Consider the following 23,320-nt stretch of genomic DNA (forward strand, 5'->3'; position numbering starts at 1 on the left):
AAACGGATGCAATGGGTCCGTTATTTCACAGGAATCAGCTAACGGATTCCTGTGAAATAACGGACACATTGCATCCGTTGACAACACAAAAATAACAGATGTGTCAAAACCACGCAGCAACGGACCCAGCGGATTCAACCCAATGCAAGTGTGAAACTAGCCTAAAATGTAAAGGGAAACTTACAAATGGTGAAAAAAACAATGGCGGTGAAGATGCCGGAAATGGGGAACAAAACTATAACACAAGCTAAATACTTCGAATTCAGTACAACTGGCGAAATTCTGTTTTGCAAATTTACCCTTATAACCCATGTCCCATGTAGCACACAAATGGGTGTTGAAAATATACAACAAGTAATAACTAAATGCCGTTTTTTACCTGTAACATCAGTGCATGGGGGGAGTGCACAAATATGGAGGGGTTTTCCTTTGGTGAGGATTCAAGGCAAAGCTGGGCGTCAGTGGCCTTTGCATTGTAAGTGAATGCTATACTGCTCGCGAGTTTTCCGTCATACAGGACTTGCTTGTGGTGCTCGGCCAAATGTATGTCACTCTCCGATTTAAACTTGAACGTACTCTGTATAAAGAGAAGCCAAAGTTAGAAAAGTAAACCGGAAAGTCACACTATGCACATGATTATCAATTTTACATCAAAACAAAAAGATGCTACATTTATTTTAATGGGAAAAAAAAAATCCAAGAGGGAAAACAGCAATTCTCAAAACCTTACATCATCGAATTAGGAAAAATAGAATGTTGGTTTCATTTTGAATAGTCACCTTTGGTCACTACTACTGTAGTGATGAGCGAGCACTACCATGCTCGGGTGCTCAGTACTTGTAACCAGTGATAAGCGAGCACTACCATGCTCGGTATTCATAACTAGTGATGAGCGAGTACTACCATGCTCGGGTGCTCTGTACTCATAACTAGAGATGAGTGAGCACTACCATGCTCGGGTGCTCAGTACTCATAACTAGAGATGAGTGAGCACTACCATGCTCGGGTGCTCGGTACTCATAACTAGTGATGAGCGAGCACTACCATGCTCGGGTGCTCGGTACTGGTAACTAGTGATGAGCGGGCACTACCATGCTCAGGTGGTCAGTACTGGTAACTAGTGAGGAGCGGGCACTACCATGCTCAGGTGGTTGGTACTGGTAACTAGTGATGAGTGAGCACTACCATGCTCAGGTGGTTGGTACTGGTAACAAGTGATGAGCGGGCACTACCATGCTCGGGTGTTCTGTACTCGACACTTGTGATGAGCATGCACTACCATGCTCGGATGCTCAGTACTCGTAACTAGTGATGAGCGAGCACTACCATGCTCGGTACTTTTAACTAGAGATGAGCGGGCACTACCATGCTCGGGTGCTCGGTATTCATAACTAGTGATGAGCGAGCACTACCATGCTCGGTACTTTTAACTAGAGATGAGCGGGCACTACCATGCTCAGGTGCTCAGTACTCGTAACTAGTGATGAGCCAGCACTACCATGCTCGGATAATCGGTACGTGTAACGAGCAGTTGGATGCTGGAAGATTTCCCGGAAAAATGCTTCTATTATGTGTGGGTACTCGAGTCGCGCCCATCCAAGCTTTTACCTACTCAATACAAGTACCGAACACCAGAGCATGGTAGTGCTCACTCATCACTAGTCACTACTCCTAAAACAATACAAATACATTGCTTAAAGGGGTAGTCCATGACTTAGGTGACCAATTTCAGACTGCTGGGAGTTTCACATCTCCACAGGTCAGCTGTTTGCAGGTCCTGAAGTGAAGTGAAGAAGCAAACAAGGTACAGGGCTGAGACACCACAGCTTGGTGCACCATGTAGTTACTATTGTAAGGTATTGAATCTCGGCCCCTATTGCAGTGAATAGGAGCAGAGCCAGAGTACCCATGAGGACTACTATACAGTGTACAAAGCTGTGGTGTTCTGGCTCAGTGTACTGTTTACTTCTAGCCACTGCAAACAGCTGATCTGTGGATCAAACATTAATCAGATCATCAATATCCAATGAAAGATAATGTCAGGGAAGAAAAGGGTCCGACGTGTCCAGTTTGGCACGGTTTATCCTCTAGATCACGGTGAGATAAACAGTGGCGTCTGCCAGGTACTCTTCTCATAGAGCAGGCGCTCCTGTGCACGATGGAGTTAGAAGAGATAGCTTCCGGTAGAACAATTGGCCAAATCATCACATCTTTGCACAAACCCAACTTTTTTTGTCCATTTTGAAAAAAATATTTTTACAGAATCCATTTTTTCTATCATTGGAATCTATGGAAAATGGATCCATTAACCGATTAGTATTTAGCCATCCGTTTTTTTGCTTACTGGATCAGATTCAAAACGGAAGATAAGTATTGATCTGGTAATGGATCAGTTTTCCATACACTTGTTAAAAACATGGATTCGGCAGAAATAATTTTTTTTTTTTTACAATGGACAAGAAGTTTTGTTTGCACAACTATTTTTGCCAATGGATTGCTGCTGTATCCATTGTAGCGGATGATTACTGGGCATGTGAACTTCTGTTATATTCTTTATAGAAGTCTGTAGGAGTTTTGGAAAAAAACAAAAACAGATGAGCATGTGGTCTCAAGAAATCACTGTTCTTCCGATTGGAGTCCAACCTTTGGGCCCAACCTAATTTATCAGACATTTGTGCATGACAAGCAATTTGGGTTTACCGATCAGCGCTGTAACAAGGTGTCTGTATTTGCAGTACTAAATTTATCAAAAAAGCTATGTTACTTATGTCTTAGGCTGCTTTCACACATCCGGTTTTTGCAGTGCGGCTAAATCCAGCTCTAAAACCTATGCAACAGATGCGGCGATAAAAACGCATCCTTTGCATAAGTTTTTACATGCGGCCCGTCCGGTTTTTGCCGGTTGCGGCACGCTACTGAGCATGCGCAGTGCAAAAAAACGCATGCAGCGGCCGGATGCGTTTTTTGCCGCGTCGCGCCGCATCCGGCATCCATAGGCATGCATTGGAAAAAGCGCCACATCGTTTTTTTTGCCGGACAAAAAAAGTGCCAGGCAACGTTCCATCCGGCCGCCGCATGGGCTAAATATGCCGCATCCGGCAAAAACCGGACTGAACGCAAGGCCATGCGGCACAATCCGGCACTAATGAAAGTCTATGCGGAAAAAACGCAACCGGCGGCAAAATAAAACGGTTGCGTTTTTTCTGCAAAGAAAACTGGATGTGTGAAAGCAGCCTTAGCAAATCCAACAAATCTGTTGCTACTTCTGTACACAATTTAGGGGTCTGCATTGTCTCTTTTTCAGAGAATGCATGCCATTTTCAGATCGTGCTGGCTCCCCTCTCTCTCTGTTTGGTTGTAGTTATGCTACAAATGTCTGGTGGCTGGTCACCACCATGCTATGCACCCCTGATCTTGGTTTGCAATATATTCCTCCTGTTGGTAGCTGTACACATTCAGTTGCCTCACCCTTTCCACAGGCATTGCTAATTAAGCACCATACTTAGATCTGGCCCGCCTTTATCAATGGTTGCTCTCTGGCACTGGGAGGGTCAGTTCTGATATAGTCCTGGTATGTGTAGAGCTTGCTCCACATGCTGGGACCTGGGCTGGCCTCTATCCACAATTGCCTCTTTTGCAACATAGAAGCGGTTATATATACAGGTTACAGGTATGTGTGCTCCGTTATGGTTCTGCTTTTAACTTTATCTAGGAGGCCGCATGGCACATGAAATACAGAATATAGAGTAGGACCCCCCTATTGAGATTTGCCGTGACGTTGGCAGGGGTGGCTCAAAGAATTGATCAATTATTTGCTAAAAATCTCATTTATATTACAGTACAGTTGGAATAAATCTGTGAATTTGCACTTTTTATATGATGCATGCCATTTTCAGATCGTGCTGGCTCCCCTCTCTCTCTGTTTGGTTGTAGTTATGCTACAAATGTCTGGTGGCTGGTCACCACCATGCTATGCACCCCTGATCTTGGTTTGCAATATATTCCTCCTGTTGGTAGCTGTACACATTCAGTTGCCTCACCCTTTCCACAGGCATTGCTAATTAAGCACCATACTTAGATCTGGCCCGCCTTTATCAATGGTTGCTCTCTGGCACTGGGAGGGTCAGTTCTGATATAGTCCTGGTATGTGTAGAGCTTGCTCCACATGCTGGGACCTGGGCTGGCCTCTATCCACAATTGCCTCTTTTGCAACATAGAAGCGGTTATATATACAGGTTACAGGTATGTGTGCTCCGTTATGGTTCTGCTTTTAACTTTATCTAGGAGGCCGCATGGCACATGAAATACAGAATATAGAGTAGGACCCCCCTATTGAGATTTGCCGTGACGTTGGCAGGGGTGGCTCAAAGAATTGATCAATTATTTGCTAAAAATCTCATTTATATTACAGTACAGTTGGAATAAATCTGTGAATTTGCACTTTTTATATGATGCATGCCATTTTCAGATCGTGCTGGCTCCCCTCTCTCTCTGTTTGGTTGTAGTTATGCTACAAATGTCTGGTGGCTGGTCACCACCATGCTATGCACCCCTGATCTTGGTTTGCAATATATTCCTCCTGTTGGTAGCTGTACACATTCAGTTGCCTCACCCTTTCCACAGGCATTGCTAATTAAGCACCATACTTAGATCTGGCCCGCCTTTATCAATGGTTGCTCTCTGGCACTGGGAGGGTCAGTTCTGATATAGTCCTGGTATGTGTAGAGCTTGCTCCACATGCTGGGACCTGGGCTGGCCTCTATCCACAATTGCCTCTTTTGCAACATAGAAGCGGTTATATATACAGGTTACAGGTATGTGTGCTCCGTTATGGTTCTGCTTTTAACTTTATCTAGGAGGCCGCATGGCACATGAAATACAGAATATAGAGTAGGACCCCCCTATTGAGATTTGCCGTGACGTTGGCAGGGGTGGCTCAAAGAATTGATCAATTATTTGCTAAAAATCTCATTTATATTACAGTACAGTTGGAATAAATCTGTGAATTTGCACTTTTTATATGATGCATGCCATTTTCAGATCGTGCTGGCTCCCCTCTCTCTCTGTTTGGTTGTAGTTATGCTACAAATGTCTGGTGGCTGGTCACCACCATGCTATGCACCCCTGATCTTGGTTTGCAATATATTCCTCCTGTTGGTAGCTGTACACATTCAGTTGCCTCACCCTTTCCACAGGCATTGCTAATTAAGCACCATACTTAGATCTGGCCCGCCTTTATCAATGGTTGCTCTCTGGCACTGGGAGGGTCAGTTCTGATATAGTCCTGGTATGTGTAGAGCTTGCTCCACATGCTGGGACCTGGGCTGGCCTCTATCCACAAATGCCTCTTTTGCAACATAGAAGCGGTTATATATACAGGTTACAGGTATGTGTGCTCCGTTATGGTTCTGCTTTTAACTTTATCTAGGAGGCCGCATGGCACATGAAATACAGAATATAGAGTAGGACCCCCCTATTGAGATTTGCCGTGACGTTGGCAGGGGTGGCTCAAAGAATTGATCAATTATTTGCTAAAAATCTCATTTATATTACAGTACAGTTGGAATAAATCTGTGAATTTGCACTTTTTATATGATGCATGCCATTTTCAGATCGTGCTGGCTCCCCTCTCTCTCTGTTTGGTTGTAGTTATGCTACAAATGTCTGGTGGCTGGTCACCACCATGCTATGCACCCCTGATCTTGGTTTGCAATATATTCCTCCTGTTGGTAGCTGTACACATTCAGTTGCCTCACCCTTTCCACAGGCATTGCTAATTAAGCACCATACTTAGATCTGGCCCGCCTTTATCAATGGTTGCTCTCTGGCACTGGGAGGGTCAGTTCTGATATAGTCCTGGTATGTGTAGAGCTTGCTCCACATGCTGGGACCTGGGCTGGCCTCTATCCACAATTGCCTCTTTTGCAACATAGAAGCGGTTATATATACAGGTTACAGGTATGTGTGCTCCGTTATGGTTCTGCTTTTAACTTTATCTAGGAGGCCGCATGGCACATGAAATACAGAATATAGAGTAGGACCCCCCTATTGAGATTTGCCGTGACGTTGGCAGGGGTGGCTCAAAGAATTGATCAATTATTTGCTAAAAATCTCATTTATATTACAGTACAGTTGGAATAAATCTGTGAATTTGCACTTTTTATATGATGCATGCCATTTTCAGATCGTGCTGGCTCCCCTCTCTCTCTGTTTGGTTGTAGTTATGCTACAAATGTCTGGTGGCTGGTCACCACCATGCTATGCACCCCTGATCTTGGTTTGCAATATATTCCTCCTGTTGGTAGCTGTACACATTCAGTTGCCTCACCCTTTCCACAGGCATTGCTAATTAAGCACCATACTTAGATCTGGCCCGCCTTTATCAATGGTTGCTCTCTGGCACTGGGAGGGTCAGTTCTGATATAGTCCTGGTATGTGTAGAGCTTGCTCCACATGCTGGGACCTGGGCTGGCCTCTATCCACAATTGCCTCTTTTGCAACATAGAAGCGGTTATATATACAGGTTACAGGTATGTGTGCTCCGTTATGGTTCTGCTTTTAACTTTATCTAGGAGGCCGCATGGCACATGAAATACAGAATATAGAGTAGGACCCCCCTATTGAGATTTGCCGTGACGTTGGCAGGGGTGGCTCAAAGAATTGATCAATTATTTGCTAAAAATCTCATTTATATTACAGTACAGTTGGAATAAATCTGTGAATTTGCACTTTTTATATGATGCATGCCATTTTCAGATCGTGCTGGCTCCCCTCTCTCTCTGTTTGGTTGTAGTTATGCTACAAATGTCTGGTGGCTGGTCACCACCATGCTATGCACCCCTGATCTTGGTTTGCAATATATTCCTCCTGTTGGTAGCTGTACACATTCAGTTGCCTCACCCTTTCCACAGGCATTGCTAATTAAGCACCATACTTAGATCTGGCCCGCCTTTATCAATGGTTGCTCTCTGGCACTGGGAGGGTCAGTTCTGATATAGTCCTGGTATGTGTAGAGCTTGCTCCACATGCTGGGACCTGGGCTGGCCTCTATCCACAATTGCCTCTTTTGCAACATAGAAGCGGTTATATATACAGGTTACAGGTATGTGTGCTCCGTTATGGTTCTGCTTTTAACTTTATCTAGGAGGCCGCATGGCACATGAAATACAGAATATAGAGTAGGACCCCCCTATTGAGATTTGCCGTGACGTTGGCAGGGGTGGCTCAAAGAATTGATCAATTATTTGCTAAAAATCTCATTTATATTACAGTACAGTTGGAATAAATCTGTGAATTTGCACTTTTTATATGATGCATGCCATTTTCAGATCGTGCTGGCTCCCCTCTCTCATTGTCTCTTTTTCATTTGTTAGAGGGCTGCTGCTTATTGGATCCCCGATTCCATTGGATTCATTGTCTCCTGCACAACCAGAGAACCTCATGATGATATTATCGGAATCGACTCTCCGGCATCTCAATAACGAGAATCATTCCCTATATAAAGCGGGGGTAAGTGGGCTGCACCTTTATCCGGTGTGTAGCACAGTGAGTTTTCTCATTTTATACTTTGCTTATCCAGCAATATTTACTCGACGAAGAACAACTCAAAGTAATTATAAAATGGAAGTCCCTCATCTATAATTTTGGAAAGCACATGAATTTACGAATCGGTGAAAATTGCAGCAGATTTATCATGCCGGTATAATGAATGCGACAGCTCCCTGGGCATAAATTAGCGCTGCGGCACCTTCATTCTCGTGATTAATGCGGGTCCAGAGGTGCGGCCCCCAAGGGATCACAAAGTGCCGGGATATTCTAGTGATATGTAATCACTTTATAATTAAGGAAGACTCTTCTCTTATAAAGCGCCTAAATACATAAACATAAAGCGACTTGTACTCCCTTTTTTTTTTTACACAATTTGCACCAATTGAAATGTATTTAGATAACCCTTATTGCACGTGTTCACCATTTCTGACCATATGCAGGGTACCAGGCATTAGACTGGTGCAACCATCCAAACTTGTGCTTTGCTTTTTGACTAAATATTCACACTGCCTTTGGGGTTTTGTGCACTACAAGAATGCTGCTAATTTTCTGCTAAAATGATGGAAAATCTGGAAAAAACCCCATTAGAATTTTTTGACTGCCGGATATGGCAAAAATGTTGCGGCACAATGCATCTGTCAACACGATCTATACCAATTTGGTGCTGTAGAGTGGAATTATAATGTTAAAAGGTGAGTTATACTTAGAAGTCGGCATCTTAGGCTATGTGCGCACGTTGCGTTTTTACCCGCGTTTCCGCAGCATTTTTAGCTGCAGCGTTTTTGCGCTAAAACGCATGCGTTTTTGTTTTCCAGCAAAGTCTATGGGAAAAGAAGAAATCCTGGCTGCACTTTGCTTTTTTTTTCTGCAGCGTTTAATTTGCATATATGTGGTCAAAAACCAAGCAGAAAAAGAAGCAGCATGTCAGTTGTTTTTACCATTTCTGCAGCGTTTCCTTAACATTGGAGTCAATGAGAAATGGCAAAACGCAACCAAAATCAACTTTCCTGAGTTTTTCATGCTTTTTACCTGCTTTTCCACTGCGTTTTTGGCTTCAAAAACGCATGCTTTTCTGGCATAAAATTAAAGGGTTATAATGTTCCTTTACACACACACAATAACCGAAAATTTAGATGCTAAAAAATAATAAACTTTACCTATTTTTCTGTTAAAATATGCATAACTGCTATTATTTCATTAAAATTGATAATTTCCATTTATTTTTTATTAAAAGTTAATTTTATCCTTTTTTTCTCTTTTTTCATTCTTTTTGACTATTCCAACTTTATTTCTCAGTGTCTTGATCTACAAAACGCATCTGCAGAAACGCAGGTGAAAACGCAGGTAAAAAGCGCTGAAAACACACTAAAAACGCTGTAAATACGCATGCGTTTTTAGCGCTAAAAAATGGTCAAAAGCCATTTAGTCAAAAAACCAAGGGAAGGAAAACGTGCAGAATAAACTGCAGGTACTCCTACGCAACGTGCGCACATAGCCTAAAGAAGCCTAAGGGCCTTCAGGCGCTGGATACAAGGCAAGTACACCCGGTACAGGAAAAAGATTTGCTGTGTGTTTAAAGGGACTCTCTGTCAGGTGCCTTTTGCCCTCCAACCCAGCAGCATTCACATCTCTATGCCAAACTTCCTTACCTGCCCTGCATAATGCTATTTACTAAAATCAATATTTAAAAAAAAGCATTTATAAAGTGCGCCGTTTCTCGGCTAATTAGGGCCTTCACCCATGGATGGGACGTTAGTTCCCCTGACTAGTCAGCCCTTTTTCCCCGTTATTACCCTCTGTGGATGTGACAACATGATTTCCATGATCCAGTGTCATTCCAGCTCCTGTTAATCTTGTGAATGCGCGGCTCATTTCGGGAGCGTCCGAGCGCATCAAAAGCAGGGTGTCCGCCTCCCGGCTTCAGAGAGGCACATTTTACATGATCGGAAGTTCAGACGCTTGTACACATGTGTATGCCAAAATTCCCTTCCTAAATAGCCCTGTATAATGCCATTTACTAAAATCAATGTTTAAAATAAACATTTATAAAGTGCGCTGTTCCGATTGTGACGCAGTAAAGGGCATGGTGGTTGATGGGAGCTATATCCCTCCTAGCATGTGCTCTGTGCACTGGTGAGCAGCAGAAAAAGGGTACGGTTCCACTTGCAAGAGACTCGTGCATATCTTACATCGCATCACCCGGCACGGCCTGCCTCTCTCCTGACGTGAGCGTTTCAGCTACATAGAAATAGATGCAGCTGACCCGCTCCTGTCGGGAGAGAGACAGGCCATGCCAGGTGATGTGATGCGAGATACACGTGAGTCTCTCGCAAGTGGAATCCTACCCAAAAGGTTAATCTCGGGCCTAGGCCTTCTCTGCTAGTTCAGGTCTTGAGGCAAGGGCTGATGAGAAGAGATGTATAGTCAGCGCAGCATTAAAAAAAAGGCAGCCAGAACTTCTCAGTGTGTGGGTGGTTGGGCTGGAAAACTGAAAGAGACCTTGTGGGGAAACCAAAGCTGTATGCACTGGGACTTATGCTGTGCTGAATGCCAAGCTGGACTTCTTCCTTTGTTTCTCTGTTCTAAAATAAGACTGTATATTTATGTTTTTTATTATGTGTGAATAAAACACTGACCCCCTTTTTGGACTATAAGGCTACTTTCACACATCCGGTTTGAGCCCTGCGGCTCAATCCGGCTGTGAAAACTATGCAACGGATGCGGCGAAAACACCGCATCCTTTGCATAAGTTTTTACATGCGGCCGGTCCGGTTTTTTCCGGTTGCGGCATGCTACTGAGCATGCGCAGTGGAAAAAACCGCATGCGACGACCGGATGCGTTTTTTTCCGCATCGCGCCGCATCCGGCTTCCATAGGGATGCATTGAAAAATGCACCGCAGCGGCCGGATGCGGCGCGATGCGGTGTTTTTTGCCGGAGCAAAAAACGTTGCAGGGAACGTTCGATCCGGCCGCCGCATCGGCTAAATCTGCCGCATGCGGCAAAAACCAGACCGAACGCAAGCCCCTGCGGCACAATACGGCACTAATGTAAGTCTATGCAAAAAAACCCGCAATCGGCGTTACAAAAGCCGGTTGCGGTTTTTCTGCAGAACGCCGTATTGTGCCGCAGAGCAAAAATCCGGATGTGTGAAAGCAGCCTAAACCGGTGTGTCTCTCTTGACTGCGTTCCTGCCATCGCCTACCAGAGCTAAATCCCCACACTGTGCTAATTAGGCATGTTACTATTTCATGAGGCATTGGTTCCCCAGACTAGTCGGCCATCTTTCTGTGTTATTATGCCCGAGGGTTTCCATGAGCCGGTGTCATCACAGCTCTTGGAAATCTTTCACATGCGCGGCTCATTTCGGCAGTGTCCGTGTACCTCAGAAGCGAAGTGTACGAGTCCCGGATTCAGACAGGCGCACTGTGTATGATCAGGAGAACAGCTTCTGAACTTCCGATTTTGTGAAATGCGCCTCTCTGAAGGTGGGACACATACACCCTGTTTTGGAGGTGCACTGATGCTGCCAAAATGAGCGCATGCGCAAGATTTCCAGGATCTAGGATGACTCTGTCTCGTGGTCATTACCCTGTGATGTCCACAGGGGTGTGATAACATGGAAGAAGGGCTGATTAGTCTGAGGAACCAACACCCCATCGAATAGTCAGGGCTCTAATTAGTCAAGGAACAACGCACTTTATGAATGCTTTTCTTAAACATTGATTTTAGTAAATATCGTTATATAGGGCTGGTTAGGGAGGGAATTTTGGCATACACATGGATTGCTGCCAGGTTGGAGGACATAGGGGTCCTTATGGGTTCCATTTAATTCCAGATGGAGCAAACAACAATCACAGATATTAACAAGCCGCTCATTTCTAACCGCAATTCCATCAGTGCTCGGCCCGACACGGTTTATATAGTCAGATGAACAGAGGCATTTTGTGCAGACTGTTTACACATGCATAACCAGCAGTATTAACAAATACCATTGGCCTTAATGGAAAGGCCTTCGAGGAGTGCGCATCACATGGATCATTAGCTCGGTGCACCCGGGACTTTCCACTAAGCCGTCAGCCTGGAATGAGACTATTAGGAACCGCGGCATACTACTATTTTAACTGTAAATACCTTCTCTTACCACTTTTCTTAACTTTTTCTTTGTGTCAAGAGGTAACACTTAATTGCCTTCATAAAATATCGCCAGAAATGACTGACACGGCTGCTGTGAAACGGTTTGCTGTCAAATTGTCCGAGCATGAACGGATAAGAGACTTCCATAAAGCAAGCTGTCATTTCCATTTGACATGGTTCTTTAAAATGTTGCAGACAGATGACAGCTACATGAAGACGACGAGCAAGACAATGAAAGTGTTTAATACCGGAGTTCATTGACTCGCATTGTGTTTGTCAGGAGCCAACATGCGGGAAGAGGGGAAGCTGCTCATTTCATCTCTACATTATCGCTCTGGAAGTATAGGAATAGCACCCGATGGCGAAGAAAAGGACAGAAATCGCTTTGCCGTCTCTCAAGTGGCTTCCTGGAACGCACTAGTCGAATGGCAACGAGTAATTCATTAGATGGATTCCGAAAAAGAAAATGGATTGTGATTCTTACTAGTGGTATTTCCAGCCATAATTATTGGAATGTATTATTGGCACGCTGCCCCCGGCATTTATTGTCAGGGGGTCCCCAACAACTCCCAAATATTATAAAGCCACAAATCCAATCCGCTGCGGATTGGGTTCCCCACGGATCTCTTCTTCCAGATGCTATTGTAACACATTGTAAATGAAGGGAAATATCCATTATTGTCCACAGTGGTCCCCACTGAGCCAGTAGACTCCATGGTGCTGGTGGGAGACCTTACTAAAAGAAAAACTTTAAAAGGGTTTTTCCCATCTGTAAGATCCTATCCCAATATGTAGTAGGTGTAATAATAATAATATTCGCAAATATCTCCAATTAGAAATGTAGTATAGTTCTCTTGATTAGCTATGTCCCTTACCTCATGTGCAGAGCATTGCAGCTTAGGCATCCATGGTTATGACCATATTCAACTTAAAGGGTTATTCCCATCTCAAAAATCCTATTCCAATATGTAGTAGGTGTATAAATAATAATAATAATAATAATAATATTAATAATAATAATAGCAAATACCTCCAATTAGAAATGTAGTATAGCTCTCCTGAAATAGCCATGTCTATTAACAAATGTGCAGGGCATTGCAGCTTAGGTAACCATGGAAACTACAACAATCAAGTTAAAAAAAGAGTTATTCCTATTGCTAAGATCCTATTCCAATATGTAGTAGGTGTAATAATATTAGCAAATCCCTCCAATTAGAAATGTAGTATAGTTCTCCTGATTCACCATGTCGCTTACCTCATGTTCAGGGCATTGTAGGACCTTAGGTATCCATGGTTACGACCAGGCATATGGACAGTTGCAAGTGGTCATAACCATGGATACACAAGATACAATGCCCTCAACATGAAGTAAGTGACATAGTAAATCAGGAGAACTATACTACATTTCTAATTGGAAGTATTTGCTAATTATATTATTATTATTATTATTATTATACTACATATTGGGATGGAATCTTGGAGATTGTAATACCCCTTTAACTAACTCACTGTATAAGTGGTCGTAACCATGGATACCTAAACTGTGACTATATGTGTAGTCGTAACCATGGATATCCAAGATACTGCAATGCCCTCAACATGAAGTAAGTGACATAGTGAATAAGGAGAACTTCAAATGGCTTTCGGGTGACAACTATTGAAAGAGAGAAGGCCGTTACAGTCAGTTGGTTTAGTATAAATATCAGAGCTTAATTGACCCAGTTGGATTTTAGAAATTTTGGTATCTAGGAACACTACCTCTGTATGACTAAAGGTGTAAGTGAAAGATAGTTAGTTGTTCCCTGACAGAGTTAAGATCGCTGATGAATGTTCTTTGACTCGCCATTGGCGAATATTACTCTTTGATCTGTTAAACTCTAGACATAATTGACCCGTGTATTCTATTTTTTTTATTTTGTCTTCTGACACTTGATATCTGTGTTCCCTCTTATATAATACTATTGTAAAAAATCACTTGTGTGAACAAACTTTGTAATTTTTTGTTGTTTTGTACTTCATTTTTCATAACAGACTCTGTGAATAAGGCCAGAGGCCGAAACGTCAGAGTAGAATATTTTTCTGCCATTTAGTTCATCTTCCTTTGCATGGCTTTTTGAATCTTGAATAAAATTTATACATTTTTTTGCAATTGAGTGTGCAGTGTAATTCTATATTTATACTAGTGGGATTTCCCCATTCATTAGCACCTCACCCTCCCTTAAAAAAGTGTGCACGCCCCTTTTTTCTAATTAAGAAGGAAGGAGGTGGGCGGGATGTTTACGTTTACGTTGTTTATGTTTTTCATCTCCGCCCCTCCGCTTCTATTGGCCGGCGGCTGTGTGACATCGCTTTGACGCTGAACATCCCTCCCACTTCAGGAAGTGGATGTTCGTCGCCCAAAGCGAGGTCGTCCAGAAGGTAAGTACTTGTGACGGGGGTTAAACGAGTTTGTGCGCCACGGGCAGCGATTTGCCCGTGACGCAAAAACGACGGGGGCGGGTACGATCGATTGTGAAATCGCACAATCGGTCGTCCCGTGTAAAGCAGGCATTACACCTACTACATAGTGGTATAGGATATTGGATATTGGAGATGGGAATAACCCTTTAAGTTGATTGTGGTAATAGCCATGGATATCCAAGCTGCAATGCCCTGCACATAAGGTAATAGACATGGCTATATCAGGAGAACTATACTACATTTCTAATTGCAGGCGTTTGCTAATATTATATTATTATTATTATTATTATACCTACGATATATTGGGATGGGATCTTGGAGAGGAGAATACCCCTTTAACTAATTCACTATATAAGTGGTCGCAACCATTGATACTTAATGCCCTGCACATGAGGTAGGAGACATGGCTACATCAGGAGGAAATATACTACATTTCTAATAAGAAGTATTTGCTAATATGATTATTTCGCCTACTACATATTGGGATAGGATCTTGTACACGGGAATATCTCTTTAATGAGTCCACACCCCACCAGAGCTCCATTCTATGGATAATCTGCACTGTGCCATATTACTTTCTCTGATCCAGAGGAAAGGCTTTGGTATGGGGAGGAAAGCTTCGCTAACCCTATGGCACCTGTAGCTGAGCGGTGACGTCGTTCACATAATAAACAGCACACTAATGTTCTGGTGAGTGCTTTGATCTGAAATGTTCTACCACCAGGCTGGGAGTTAAGTACCTTTACCAGCACATAACAAGCGTTACTTACACAGCATTGTCCGCATTATCTGCTTGTTAAGAGCAATGACTAGGTTCTCAGACAGAAAACATCTTATTATTTGTCATATTCTTTTTTTTTTTCTATTTGTACAGAAAACGAATGTGTCTGCGACGACTGAAATGATGTTGAAGCAAGAAGGAGGGTGACGGGAAGGTGACCGCTTATTCAAAAGGCAAAAGAGACACAATCAAGCGCTAAATGATTACAGCATAAAAGTAAAAAAAAAAAAAAAGCTTCAAAATAATAAGCTACCTCACCAGCCCTATACATAAAAGTAAGCATTTAAAGGATCCAGTCACCATAAAATGCAGTCGAATCCACGGACAGCATGTTATACAGCAGGGGGAGCTGAGCAGATTGATATATAGTTTTGGGGGAAAATATTCAGACCTTTAAAAATCAATGGGATTGCGCACATGTCCATGTTTTTGACACAATCCGTGTGGTACACACGTGTGTTCATGTGCTCCACACGTCAACATGTCCATCTCCTGCCGGCAGCATGGATGTAACACAGGCCACACACTGATGTGATCCGTGTGACATGTAACTAGAGGAAACACATGTCACTGAGTAATATATTTTTATACTTTCCTGTCTTCGGTGCTGCTGTTGCTTACGGGCCCGCTCATTATGTTCATGAATATTCACTGCACAGAACGCGGACCCAGAAGCAAGGGTGATAGCAGCGCCGGAGAAAGCAGCTCCGGAGACAGGTAAGTATACAAGTTTGTGCTGTCCGTGTGCTCACATGGATAGTACACGGAACACACATACACACACATACAAAGACGGACATGCTTATCTGCACCACAGACCATGCAGAACATTTGTTTTTTGCACGGACATGTGAAGGGGGACTTATAGAGCAAAAAAAAGAAAACACACAAAGTGAGGTGGAGCACAATTTTATACAAAGTACATGCTCACAGAATGATTATCAGCGGCTGCTAGGAAGCTCATTGATGAGTGATAAAGATCTGCCTTACAACTGATAAGGATAACAATGGGGGCATTCACCTTTTGTGTCTCCCCTATTTCCTCATAGACTATAAAGGCCCAGTCACACACAATGACTTACCAGCGATCGTGAAAACGATGCGACCTGATAGGGATCGCAGGTAAGTCGCTGGGAGGTCGCAGGTGAGATGTCACACAGTCAGACCTTACCAGCGATGCAGGAACAATACAGGTCGCAGTAGCCACCTGTATAACGATCTCAGCAGTCACTGTGACCCTGTCACACAGCGTCAGACACAGCGATGTGTCCTGCCCAGCAGGATACCGTCTTTGAAGAAAATGGACGATTCTGCAACGACCGGCGACCTCACAGCAGGGGCCTGATCTCTGGTAGATGTCACACATAACGAGATCGCTAACGGGATCACTACTGTGTGACAGAAACCGTGACTCAGCTGCGATTTCGCTAGCGATCTCGTTATGTGTGGCGGTACCTTTAGCTTACGAGCAGGGCCCTCACTCCTCCTGGTATCTTAATTTTGTTATTTTGTATTGTCTCATATTGTCTGTACATATCCCCTCTGAATTGTAAAGCGCGGCGGAATATGTTGGCGCTATAGAAATAAAACATTATTATTATTTACTAAGATTGTTAAATACCTCCAATTAGTAATGTAGTATAGTTTCTCCTGATGTAGCGATGTCTCTTACCTCCAGTGCAGGGCATTACAGCTTGGGTATTCATGGTTATGACCAAAATCAACTTAAGGCCCTGTGCGCACTAGCCGTTTTTACCCGCGGATTTACCCACGGTTTTGCTGCGGAAATTTCTTGAGAAATGTTTGAAATCTTTCTGCAGACATTTCCCAGCAAAACCTATGGGAAAAAAAAAATAGCTGTGCGCACGCTGCGTTTTTTTCTCAAGAAAATTCTTTGTGAAGATTTTCTTGAGAAAATGTGCATGCATGTCACTTCTTTTCCGCAGGTACCTGCGGAATACCCCCGGAATTTCACTCCATTCACTGTAATGTAATCACGAAATTCCGGGGGTATACCGCAGGTAGCAAATGATGTGCGGTATACCCCCGGTATACGATAATGCTCATCGCTGCCTGCGGTTTTGCAGGAAGTGATGTCATTATGACAGAAGAGGAAGCGGAGCAGAGAGTAAACACACACGTCACACTCCCTGGACGCCGCACCGAAGCACTTCCGTGTGACCTCCATCGAGTGCCCGTGCAGTCTGTGTCCCGCTCCAGCCCCGCCGCTGCCTGCCCTGCAGTGTGTCAGTGTCTGCCCGCAGTATCAGCAGCTTGTCATGCTGCAGCGCAGGCAGACACTGACACACAGCAGTGCGTGCAGCAACGGGGATGACGGGCGCTGCTGTCAGGAGGTGAGATGAGATCATTGCCTGCTGTGACGATCCCCTGCCTCCTGACGTCACCGCTGTCACTGCTGTCTATGCCAGCGGCCCGAGACTGTCACTGGCGGTGACGTTACGGGCTCTCGCGATACTGCGGAGAACGCGGCGAGCATAGAAGGCAGTGACAGCGCTGATGGCAGGACTGCAGGAGATCATCACAGCAGGTAATGATCTCATCTATCCCCCTGACAGCAGCGCTCGGCATCCCCTGCAAGTGACCTGGGCTGACCTATTGATGTTACCTCAGGTCACTGCATTACTCTCCCAGCCAATGGGGAACCTTCTGTTCTTCACTTACTGGGACAGTGACTATGGTATGGATCGTCGTGGGACCTCCCCCCCCCCTTATTGGATTACGCCGGACCCGGATTTGATTGTTCTTGTCAATAAATTGGTGAAAGAGGGAATGTGGGGAGTGTTTTTTCAAATAAAACTTTTTTTGTTGTCTATTTTTTATTTCTTACTGACTGGGTTTGTGATGTCGGGTATCTGATAGACGCGTGACATCACTAACCCCAGGGCTTGATGCCAGGTGACGTTACACATCTGGCATCAACCCCATATATTACCCCGTTTGCCACCGCACCAGGGCAACAGGATGAGTTGGGGCGAAGCGCCAGGATTGGCACGTCTAATGGATGCGCCACTTCTGGGGCGGCTGCAGCCTGCTATTTTTAGGCTGGGGAGTGTCCAATAACAGTGGACCTCCCTAGTCTGAGAATATCAGACCCCAGCTGTCTGCTTTACCTTGGCTGGTGATCCAATTTGGGGGACCCCACGTTTTTTGTTTTAAATTATTTATTTAATGTAAAATAACAGCGTGGGGTACCCTCTGTTTTGGATTACCAGCCAAGGTGAAGCTGCCAGCTGTGGTCTGCAGGCTGCAGCCATCTGCTTTACCCTAGATGGCTACAAAAGATGGGGGGACCTCACGTCCTTTTTTTTTTTTTAATTATTTATTTTTTTGGCTAAATTCAAGGCTATGCACCCTTTAGTGCCACATGAAAGTCACTAAAGGGTGCCAGCTTAGAATATGCAGGGAGGTGGGACATTATATAGGTCTTTCTCATCTATCTATCCATCTTTCCCTCTATCCATTATCTGCCTATTGATTATCTATCTATTATCTATATTATTTATTGCAGTTCAGCATAAAAATACCGCAGGGACCAACCTGCGGAAAATCCGCGGCAAAAACGCATGCGTTTTTCCCCGCGGTTTTCGTGCGGTTTTTTACCGCAGGTGCGGTAATCTTCAACTCCCAGAAGTTTCAAGAAATTTTCTTGAGAAAAATCACTTTTCTAGTGTGCACATAGCCTTAAGGGGTATTCTCATCTCCAAGATCCTATCCTAATATGTAATAGGTGTAATAATAATATTAGCAAATACCTCCAATTAGAAATGTAGTATAGTTTTCCTGATTCACTGTTGTTGCCATTGTATGTAAAGTGCTGTGGAATAAATGGCACTATGTAAGTGAATATATATTATTTTAAGTATTACCTCATGTTCAGGGCATTGTAGGACCTTAGGTATCCATGATTATGACCACACATATAGTCAGTTAGTTGCTAGTTGTCATAACCATGGATACCTAAGATCCTGCAATGCCCTGAACATGAAGTAAGCAACATAGTGAATCAGGAGAACTTTACTACATCTCTAATTGGACGTTTGCTAATATTATTATTATTATTATTATTATTATTATTATTATTATTATTATTATACTACATATTGGGATAGGATTTTGGAGATTGGAATACCCCTTTAACTAATTCACTGTATAAGTGGTCATAACCATGGATACCTAAACTGTAATGCCATGCACATGAGGTAGGAGACATGCTATTTGCTAATATTCTTACGCCTATTATATATTGGGATAGGATCTTTGAGACGGGAATAACCCTTCATGAGTCCACATATAGCCAGAGGTCTGTTCTATGGATAAACTGTACTGTACCATATTACTTTCTCTGATCCATTGGAAAAAGAAGTCTTTGGTATTGTGGAAGGAAAGCATAGCGAACCCTATTGCACTTTTAGCCGAACTGTAACGTCATGAGTATTCACATCAGTGTGACACATACCGGAGGTAACATGTAACTGAGAAATAAATGCATTTTATACTTGACCGTCTCCGGCACTGCTGATGCTTCTGGGTCTGCTCATTATGCTTATGAATATTCACTGCACTGACTGCGGACCTGGAAGCAACTGCAGCGTTGGTAACAGGTAAATATACAAGTTTGTGCTGTCCGTGTGCTATGCAGATTTTTACATGGATAGCAGCACGGAGGAACATACATACCTACACCACAAACTGTGTAAAATATTCGATTTTAGCAAAGATGGGTGACAGGGACGTTATTGAACTTTAACATAAGTCGGGTGGAGCACAATTCTTCAGTCTGGAACCCATGGACATCACCAAACGCTGGGTTTCCTCCTTCTTAATGCTTTGCCAGGCCTTTACAGCCGCAGCCTTCAGGTCTTGCTTGTTTGTGGGTCTTTCCGTCTTAAGTCTGGATTTGAGCAAGTGAAATGCATGCTCAATTGGGTTAAGATCTGGTGATTGACTTGGCCATTGCAGAATGTTCCACTTTTTTGCACTCATGAACTCCTGGGTAGCTTTGGCTGTATGCTTGGGGTCATTGTCCATCTGTACTATGAAGCGCCGTCCGATCAACTTTGCGGCATTTGGCTGAATCTGGGCTGAAAGTATATCCCGGTACACTTCAGAATTCATCCGGCTACTCTTGTCTGCTGTTATGTCATCAATAAACACAAGTGACCCAGTGCCATTGAAAGCCATGCATGCCCATGCCATCACGTTGCCTCCACCATGTTTTACAGAGGATGTGGTGTGCCTTGGATCATGTGCCGTTCCCTTTCTTCTCCAAACTTTTTTCTTCCCATCATTCTGGTACAGGTTGATCTTTGTCTCATCTGTCCATAGAATACTTTTCCAGAACTGAGCTGGCTTTATGAGGTGTTTTTCAGCAAATTTAACTCTGGCCTGTCTATTTTTGGAATTGATGAATGGTTTGCATCTAGATGTGAACCCTTTGTATTTACTTTCATGGAGTCTTCTCTTTACTGTTGACTTAGAGACAGATACACCTACTTCACTGAGAGTGTTCTGGACTTCAGTTGATGTTGTGAACGGGTTCTTCTTCACCAAAGAAAGTATGCGGCAATCATCCACCACTGTTGTCATCCGTGGACGCCCAGGCCTTTTTGAGTTCCCAAGCTCACCAGTCAATTCCTTTTTTCTCAGAATGTATCCAACTGTTGATTTTGCTACTCCAAGCATGTCTGCTATCTCTCTGATGGATTTTTTCTTTTTTTTCAGCCTCAGGATGTTCTGCTTCACCTCAATTGAGAGTTCCTTAGACCGCATGTTGTCTGGTCACAGCAACAGCTTCCAAATGCAAAACCACACACCTGTAATCAACCCCAGACCTTTTAACTACTTCATTGATTACAGGTTAACGAGGGAGACGCCTTCAGAGTTAATTGCAACCCTTAGAGTCCCTTGTCCAATTACTTTTGGTCCCTTGAAAAAGAGGAGGCTATGCATTACAGAGCTATGATTCCTAAACCCTTTCTCCGATTTGGATGTGAAAACTCTCATATTGCAGCTGGGAGTGTGCACTTTCAGCCCATATTATATATATAATTGTATTTCTGAACATGTTTTTGTAAACAGCTAAAATAACAAAACTTGTGTCACTGTCCAAATATTTCTGGACCTAACTGTATGACATGAAACCCATGAGCCCCTCCAAAACATTGAATGCTGGTCATGCATATGGCGCTCATTTAACTTTGATGCTCAAAGTGGCCACAGTCAGCTGCAATGCACATCTGGACTCTGGACAGCATACTGTATCTTGCTGCACGTTGTGCAGTATGGTAGGTGACACGTCGACGTAGGTCCTGCAATGTTGGTGGAGGGGTCGCATACACCTGCTGTTTGATGTGACCTCACAGAAAGAAGTCCAATTGGGTCAGGTCAGGTGAGCGTGGAGGCCACTCCACGCAGCCACCATACCCAATGACTTGTAGGAAGGTCTCCATGAGGTATTGCTTCACGTCCACAGCCTTGTGAGTTTTACACGTTCTAATCATAGCATTTCTGTATGCAAGGTGTCGATTCGTATTGAATTGATGATGCCCTACAACTTTGTAAATCACTTTTTTTTCTCTATCTCGTTCCGTTTTCAAGATAAAAATGCTAACTCCGTTGTTTTCCAGCAGGTGGCGCTATAGGTGGTTTCAGTGCGTAGCGCATGACTACTTTACTACACCTAGACACCACTTCTATGCCTATAGCTGCCGCCGTTCTCAAGTTAATGGCGGTGGACAAGGATATGGGACAAGGATATGGGTGGACTCACTGTATAGCCGCATAATCCTCAATTTAACATTTTCAGAGTCCAGCTAGACCTGGCTAACTCAAAAAAGAGGAAAAACGTTCAAAAAGGATTATTATACAGACAATGTTGCATGGATTTTCACGGTAAGAGGACCAGTGTTATGAGGTCTGGTTGCCACTCTAATACAGTTTATATTGTGAAATTTGGCAACAGATCCACGTTACCATCAACATGGGTAGAAACGAATTCTAAAAATGTTTATTTCTATCATTTATTTACTCAATGTTTTTCGAACAGTAATGAATACAGTGGTACCTCGTTTTTCGTTGACATCAGTTATCGTTTGTTTCGGTTTTCGCTGATTTCTTGCACTAAAAATTTGCTTTGGTTTTTGTTTTGTCTGCATGCCCACATAACTACGCTGCTTATTTTGAAACAACAAAGGGTGTGATCCACGCATTCTCCTGCTCTGTGTGGCATTCCGTGATTATCACCCCAAGCGTCCGTTTCAAAATGTAAGAGAAAATAATTTTTTTATTCTTTATATTAGTGTTTTATATTCATTTTATATTCATTTCTTATTGTTTTTAGTATTAGACACGCTCTATAAAATTAGTTTTTTGTATGTATTGTAGAGTGTCTAATTAATTGGATTTACATTGATTCCTATGGAAATAACTGCTTCGGTTTTCATCGGCTTTGGTTTTCATTGATTGTATTCAGACGGATTATCAACGAAAACTGAGGTATCACTGTATATTGTGAAACATTCTAACAAAATCTTTATACTTGGAAAATGGAGAGCTACAATCTGCTTTTCTGTACCATGCTGGATATGGCCACAGCAGGAAATCGCAGCGCGATATTAAATGGAAATTGAAATACAGTAGAACCTTGGATTAAGAGTAACTTGGTTTGAGAGCGTTTTGCAAGAAAAGTGTGATGCCCTGGACTAGCCAGGTAGTCCCCCGTACTACACCTGTCCCCCAAAAAGGTGTCATGGGTCAACCATTAAAACCTAGTCACCTCCCTCAGTGCTTGATGAATACACCAGGGGGCGGAGCTAGGCAGTTGGCCACGCCCACCGAGGAGTTCAGAGGGCCGGAGGCAGGAAACACAGTGAGTTGAGTTCAGTTTGAGTAGTGAGTGAGGAGTGAAGGAGTCTGACAGGTGCCGGGGTTGGAGCCCGGGCACCTTTGACTAGGAGGCAAACGGTGGCCTTAGCCTGCAGGAGCCGGGAAGACGGCTTGGTGGAACCGTGGTGGACCGGGACAGGTTAGTGGCCCGCTGGTACCGACCCGGGGAACAGACTCAGAAACCGAAGCACACAGGAGGGTACTCAGACCCTGAAACGAGGTCCAGAATCCACTAGACTGCGTTAATTAACTGATTGCGGTCTGGACTATAGGTCCTTTCCCACCCAAGTCCCGACTGAAAACAACAGCCCACCGAGGGGGATAGAAAGCCACCGCACAGGCAGAGAGATCCCACGGGCCAGCGTCTGCGAGCAAAAGGGCTCTCCCGACATACACAAAGCCGGGGAGCGGACTCCCGTTGCTGAAGCGCAGACAGTCCACAGTTACACAACACTGTGCAGGAGAAAGGCCAAGAGCACCGAACTCAGTG

At 43.7% G+C, this 23,320-nt stretch overlaps 1 protein-coding gene across 4 annotated transcripts in view; it reads right to left on the bottom strand.

Moving 5' to 3' along the window:
- NBEA (neurobeachin) overlaps positions 1-23,320 on the bottom strand; it is a 1,081,445-nt gene that overhangs the window by 809,140 nt on the left and 248,985 nt on the right. For all 4 annotated transcript variants that reach the window (XM_075337333.1, XM_075337330.1, XM_075337331.1 and 1 more), the window contains exon 9: positions 380-577. In XM_075337333.1, the coding sequence (XP_075193448.1) occupies positions 380-577 (198 nt within the window). The remainder of the gene's footprint in view (positions 1-379; positions 578-23,320) is intronic.

This window comes from Anomaloglossus baeobatrachus, chromosome 2 (assembly GCF_048569485.1).
Source record: "Anomaloglossus baeobatrachus isolate aAnoBae1 chromosome 2, aAnoBae1.hap1, whole genome shotgun sequence".
Taxonomy (NCBI): domain Eukaryota; kingdom Metazoa; phylum Chordata; class Amphibia; order Anura; family Aromobatidae; genus Anomaloglossus; species Anomaloglossus baeobatrachus.